We start from the raw sequence: 6,648 nt of genomic DNA, 5'->3' as shown, positions 1-6,648 counted from the left end.
GGTAGCAAAGCTGCGCTCTTCTTCGTAGACATTGAGTTTGGCTGCAGCTGCACACAGTTGCAGCGCCTCCTACAGGAAACTGGTGGAGCTACGCAGAGAACCACGCCGTTCAGAAGCCTTGTTTGGATTCATGTTTTTATAAAACACTGAGGTCCGGACCTCGGGGTCCTCAGTGGGAGCTACGGCCCTGGCTGTGGCGGCCATCAGTGTATGAATGGGTGAATGATTGATTGTAGAGTAAAGCACTTTGGGGTCATTGGACCCCTTACCATTTACCATGATCGTCCAGGACTGAGCACACAGTTCTACAGATGTATTCCCACTCCTAAGGGTCCCTTTAACGACACGAAGTTTTGAGGATTGGGTTTGTTTTTTTGTGCTCATCGTGTTTAATTCTCCCTGCAGGGTTTGAAGGGCTACCAAGGTCCTCCTGGTCTGGCTGGAAGGAAGGGGCTCCCAGTGAGTTTATGGCTGATCCTGGTCGCGTCGATTACAGAGAAGCTCGAGTATTCTCAGATAAGACCAGGAGAGATCGAGGCGCTTTGATTTAGTCGAGTTCAAGAACCTGATTTTGGACCATTTTCCGTTTTCTACTGTCTATGCAACCTTCAGGGACAGGTTCTGTCCCAAAAGCTGTGTTTGAGCTCCCCTCCATGTAATTCTATGGGTAAAACATCGTTTTACGGATAATGAGCTCAGATTTGGAATGGCAGTAGCTGAGAGTCATCCCCTGCTGACAGATTGAGTGACATCTTTGAAACTCGTTAAAATTAAATGGATATAATTTGTTTTTGCCTTTATTTCCCATCTAAATCCCAACTTTTCTATTTTTATTGTTAAACCTACATACCGAGTGTTTTGTGCTTTAGGGTCCGCCTGGGGTTCCCGGTCCTCCAGGAAAGTCTCTGAACTTGACCTTGACTCAACTCAAGGCGAGTCATTTTTATTATTTTTTTTTTTACTTTAATCTAAAAATCCCTTCTTTTTTCGAGTAACTTGGTCGTGCTTCTGCGGGAATGAATCAGACCTTTTGAACCAAACTGTCTTCCAGGACCTGGTGTATGTGTCCGACAAGCCCAACTTGTCCCTGATCCAGTCCCTGCTGGACTCCCTGCAGCAGGATCTTCGGCTGCTGTTGGATCCTCCTGATGGGAGCAGGGAGCGACCCGCCACCACCTGCCTGGAGCTCTGGCTCTGCCACCCTGAATACAGAACGGGTCAGAAACCAAAACTCTGAAGTCAGGGGGCACTTTTTGGGTCCTGTTGCTTCTGTGTTTGTACACTGATTCAGTAAAGATTAATTAATTTTTGATTTATTAAATAAAAAACATTTTGGTTTCGGGTTAAACTTCCAGATGTTTCACTGGAAGCAAAACTTTTTCTCTCTGAGGTTTGGTGTTGGAATCTGGTCAGACATGTTGGTGACAACCCTGTCCCAGCTCTACATCTGCAATCGAGCACATCCGGAGACCCCATGGGTCAGGGGTGATCCCTATTGATTTCAAAAGTCAAAGTCACATGTGATCCCTTTTTTAAAAAAAAAAAAACAAAAAAAACTAATTTGTACTCTAACTCTGCAACCGTTTAACAAAGCAAAGTCAAACGGCACATCTGGACACCTCATGTGTAAAAGATGATCCCTATTGATTTCAAGGTCACAGTGTCAAAGGTCAAGGTCACATGTGACCTCTCTATGGAAACCTTGTTTGTGCTCTAACTCTGCAACCGTTTAACTTAGTTACGCCAAACGACACAGCTGGACACCTCGAGACAAGAATGATCTTTATAGATTTCAAGGTCATAGAGTCAAAGGTCAAGGTCACATGTGACCTCTCTGTGGAAACCTTGTTTGTGCTCTAACTCTGCAACCGTTTAACGTAGCAAAGTCAAACGGCACATCTGGACACCTCGTGTAAAAGATGATCCCTATTGATTTCAATGTCATAAGGTCAAGGTCACATGTAACCTTTTTGTAAAAACCTTGTTTGTGCTCCAACTCTGCAAGTGTTTAACATAGCAAAGTCAAACGACACAGCTGGACACCTCAAGGGACAAGAATGAGCTCCATAGATTTCAAGGTCATAGAGTCAAAGGTCAAGGTCACATGTGACCTCTCTGTGGAAACCTTGTTTGTGCTCAATTTCTGCAACCGTTTAACGTAGCAAAGTCAAACGACACAGCTGGGCACCCCATGGGTCAAGGATGATCCTGATTGATTTAAAAATTATGGGGTCAAAGGTCAAGGTCACATGTGGCCTCTTCGTGAAAACGGTGTTTGTGCTCTACCTCTGCAACTGTTTAACTTGGCGACGTCAAACGGCACAGCTGGACACCCCATGGGTCAAGGATGATCCCTATTGATTTCAGAATTGTGGGGTCAAAGGTCAAGGTCACAGGTGACCTCTTTGTGGAAACCTTGTTTGTGCTCTAACTCTACAACCATTTAACTTAGTTACGTCAAACGACACAGCTGGACACCCCATGGGTCAAGGATGATCCCGATTGATTTAAAAATTATGGGGCCAAGGTCACATGTGGCCTCTTTGTGAAAACGGTGTTTGTGCTCTACCTCTGCAACTGTTTAACGTAGCAAAGTCAAACGGCACAGCTGGACACCTCATGTGTAAAAGATGATCCCTATTGATTTCAAGGTCAAAGGTCAAGGTCGCATGTGAACCCTTTATGAAAACGGTGTCTCCGCTCACAGTTTATGGTTCAGTTCGGTCCCCTTTTTCCCCCACTGACTGGAAAACCTCGGCTCTGTTTAGACTCGATAAGAAGCAGCTTTATAACAGTTTCTAAGTCTACCGGTCCATCTACGATCCAGGATGTTAGATTTTATTATAAAACCGTCTTAAATATTCAGCATGTTAGAGTTTCTTTCAGTGCACTTTTAGTTTGTCAGCGTTGAGTTTAGATTTTTGTCCTCTGCAGGAATGTATTACATTGACCCGAACCAGGGCAGCTCAGCCGACGCTCTGCTGGCCTACTGCATCTTCACCTCCGCCTCCAAACAGACCTGCCTCCATCCTCATGACTCTCAGGTATGAAGACATCCACGAGGCACATTTGGGTTTTTTTTAGCCTCCATCTAATGACTCACAACTCAGAAAACACGTATTTAGACCTCAGAATTGGTCGTTTGAACCGGGCTAGATGTAAGTTTTTTGATGCATTGAAGAAAAACTCTAATTAAAATTAAAAACTTTCTAAAATCCCGGGACAGATCTGCTTGAACCACAAGCTGAAATTGAACAGCATTAAAAAAAGCCGTGAGCTGGCGTCCGATGACCACTTCCAGAACATCTCAGGTTCAGACCTGAGCTCCTGCAGGGATCTTATATGAAGGCAGGACTCGTTCTCAGCCTCACAAACGTCTCGTCTTTGTCTGCAGCTGCCCATGAAAGCTTGGATGGAAGAATCTTCTGAAGGAGCGTTTCAGTGGCTCAGCAAGTCGGATCAAGGACATCAGGTGAGAGAAAAACCTCTGAAATCTGCAATTCTTCGTCAACCAGATGGGCGTTTCATTAAAAATTGTAATAATTGGTAATGTATGGGCATTAAAATCCAGAAAACCATCCCTTAAATACAGAATAGTGTTTTAGAAAGTTGGAAAGCCAGACCTGTTGGTGCAATGAGCCACGTTAACGCTTATTTTTCAATTTTCAGTGTCCAAACTAAAGGAGGCTGAACTAAAAAGCAAATAAACGTTTGCTTTTCTGTTCGTTAGTTCTCTTATCCGGGCGCCGATGTGGTCCAGATGCGTTTCCTGAGGTTGCACAGCATCACCGCCGTTCAGAAGGTGACCTACTCCTGCCATCCAGGACATAGACTGGGCCCGGAGGAGCGGGAAGTGAAATTCCTCACAGACACGAGGAGGCAAAGCTACCTCGGACTGCTGACGGACTGCGTGGTACGTCGGGCTTTCATCGCATTTCTTTCTTCTCCGAAGCGCTGAAATGCTAAACGAACCTCGGGACTGAAAGGTTCTGACATCTATAAACATTCAGGGGGAAATACTGACTAGAATTGGAGCCATGTTGTGCATGAATGCTCTCGTAGAAGTGTAAACAATTAAAGCTCAATCTGGCAACAAAAACATGCCTTTTGACATTACCTGGATGCTGGAAATGAAGAGACTTTCAGGAGAAGCCTTAGCTTTCTTTATGCAAACTACACAGCTCAGTATTTCCTCTGATTGTTTGCTGGTTTCATGCACAGGCTGTCACACGTATGCATGTTTCTCCTAAAAAACAAAGCAAGTCGCCCGGTTCTGCAGGATCTCTGCTCCAGTCCAAATTTTAGACTTTTTCAGATAATTCTGACTTTCAGTCCGTCATCGAACATTTAAATGTGGCTGAAATCCCAGCTGAAGTGAAGTGAAATTTATTTATGTAGCACTCTTTAGCAGCAAGGCGATCCAAAGTGCTTTACAACAACAGAATCAAATAAACAACAATCAGGTGCATACATAATCAAATACAGATCAATCATGTATAATCTAAACCAGGGGAGTCAAACCCAGTGACGCAAGGCGGCCAAAATTAAAAATTTGGTCCGAGCCAAGGGCCAATCACGATCAATATTTATTAAAAATTACATAAATGAATCAAATCATTCATATAGAAATATCAACGACCTTTTCCCAGTTACAGATTATACAGAATTTAGAGCAAACAGACTTTAATGAACTCAGACAAATAAATCAAACTTCAAAAAGCTCATCATTAGCAGCCATTTCTTACGCCTCACTCAGCTTTTAAATGAATTTTTTAACATTAAAACAGATTTTTTTAAAAGGCCATCAACAAAAACCTGATCATACAGAAATTAAAACTATATATTGTTGGCTTCTAAGAAAAAAATCAGTTTTTTAAGCAAAATAAGAATCAGAGACTCGATCTGAACCAGACTGGAGGGCCGGATGAAACGTTACAGAGGGGCCGGATCTGGCCCGCGGGCCTTGAGTTTGACACGTGTGATCTAAATGAAATCATGAAACTAAACATGAGCTAAAACAGTCAAAATAGTAGCTAAAATAATCTAAATAAAATCAGGATGAAGTTAAAGCTGAACTAAACAACAATCAGGCTGAGACAGTCAAAATATGAGCTAAGATAAACTAAACTAAACTAAATGTGCAGGAAGGCTAAATAAGCTAACATAAACTGAAACATGACAATGCTAAGCTAACGGTACAACATGACAAAAAATACCAGAGGCCCACTAAACAGCCAACAGAAGAATTACTAAGATAACTAGACTAAAACCATGATAAAGGTAAAGCTGAACTAAACAACAATTAGGAATCTAACAATATCTAAAATATGAGCTGAGATTAACTAAACTGAATTAAATGTGCAGGAAGGCTAAATAAGCTAACATAAACTGAAACACCAGGAGCAGAGAGAAGGCGAAAACTATTAAAAACATCGGCTTCGTGTGTCGCTTTTCAGACAGAGATTCAGGTCTTTTTCACCTTCTCACAAAGTAAACAGAATAATTTATGAGTTTGAGCTTTTTAGGATGCAGTTTCTGTGAATACAGACAACAGAAAAGAAGCAGAACCTTTTCTTCTCTGGGAATAAATACTGTTTGAGTTAAAGCGAATAAATGTTGTGTTTCTCCCGCGCGTCAGCCCGGAGAGGAGGAGGAGGCGGCTTCTGCGCCCCGGGAGTCCGTGTTTGAGTTCGAGGACCTCCAGCTGCTCCCGCTCAGGGACGTGGCCGTGATGGGAGGACAGAACCTCACGCACCGGTTCGGGTTCACCTTCGGACCCGTGTGTTTCAGCTGAAGGCGCCCGGCCCCCCGGGGGGATGCGTGAGTCCACGACGGAGGACAACTGGAATATCTTTTCCAAATCCTGGGGGATCAGATCTCCCGTAGAACTGAACCTGACGGGGCGTTTGTGGATATTTTATGGAGACGCTGTGTTTGTTTACAGAGAGGTTTATCTTCTATGAACTAATTTAAATACGTATGTTTTTAACCCTTTATATGCAGTATATATATGTTTGTTCGGGGAGCCTGTTAAAGCCCGATCAGTGTGTAAATATAAAAGCGTGACCTCGTAACGCTGCGTTCTGCGCAGGAACTTTGGACCAGTTCACTTCCACTGAACCCCCCCTGCAGGTGAACCTGGCCGTGTCAAGGTGCTGAACGAAACTTTAGTTTAAGTTTCACTCCCCGTCCTACTCGGTGCTAAGTCTGTATCAACTCTCCTCATTTTTATAAGATGCAACAGTTTCAGAATACTGTTTTTTTTTTTGTTTTTTTTTGCTTTTACATCTCAGGTATGACACGCATTAGCACTTCATCTGCTGTTCTCGTTTTGTCGTCAAGGTAATGGATTCATTTGTAAAAAGACCAGATTCAGTTCTGTTCAGAGACAACAGCGGATTGATTATCATTCAGTCCCTCCAGGATTTCGCGGGGCATTTTCCTAAAAGTTGCGATATTTTTTTTTTTTTTTTTTTCCATGATTACACTGCAGGACGTGCAAAACAGCTGCAGCTGGGGAGGAAACTGGTTTGCTGAAATCTTTGTGGGCAAATGTGAAGCATTAGCGCACATTTTGGCTTCGGTCGCTGCTCCTGCACGCTCCCGGCATTCTGATGTTAACAGGAAGTGACGTCACGTGTCTTCTTC

At 43.3% G+C, this 6,648-nt stretch overlaps 1 protein-coding gene across 3 annotated transcripts in view; it reads left to right on the top strand.

Annotated features, from left to right (window-relative positions):
• The window catches only part of si:ch211-196i2.1 (collagen alpha-1(I) chain), an 81,043-nt gene extending 74,573 nt beyond the window's left edge, over positions 1 to 6,470 (top strand). For all 3 annotated transcript variants that reach the window (XM_037979605.1, XM_017425492.3, XM_025007894.2), the window contains 7 exons: positions 406 to 459; positions 870 to 932; positions 1,052 to 1,217; positions 2,935 to 3,044; positions 3,395 to 3,472; positions 3,731 to 3,913; positions 5,639 to 6,470. In XM_037979605.1, the coding sequence (XP_037835533.1) occupies positions 406 to 459; positions 870 to 932; positions 1,052 to 1,217; positions 2,935 to 3,044; positions 3,395 to 3,472; positions 3,731 to 3,913; positions 5,639 to 5,794 (810 nt within the window). In that variant the 3' untranslated portion in view covers positions 5,795 to 6,470. The remainder of the gene's footprint in view (positions 1 to 405; positions 460 to 869; positions 933 to 1,051; positions 1,218 to 2,934; positions 3,045 to 3,394; positions 3,473 to 3,730; positions 3,914 to 5,638) is intronic.
• The last annotated feature ends 178 nt before the right edge of the window (positions 6,471 to 6,648 follow it).

The sequence above is a fragment of the Kryptolebias marmoratus genome, linkage group LG14, assembly GCF_001649575.2.
Source record: "Kryptolebias marmoratus isolate JLee-2015 linkage group LG14, ASM164957v2, whole genome shotgun sequence".
Classification (NCBI taxonomy): domain Eukaryota; kingdom Metazoa; phylum Chordata; class Actinopteri; order Cyprinodontiformes; family Rivulidae; genus Kryptolebias; species Kryptolebias marmoratus.
The sequence above is the reverse complement of the archived record's forward strand: the minus strand, read 5'-3'. Positions and strand labels throughout refer to the sequence as shown.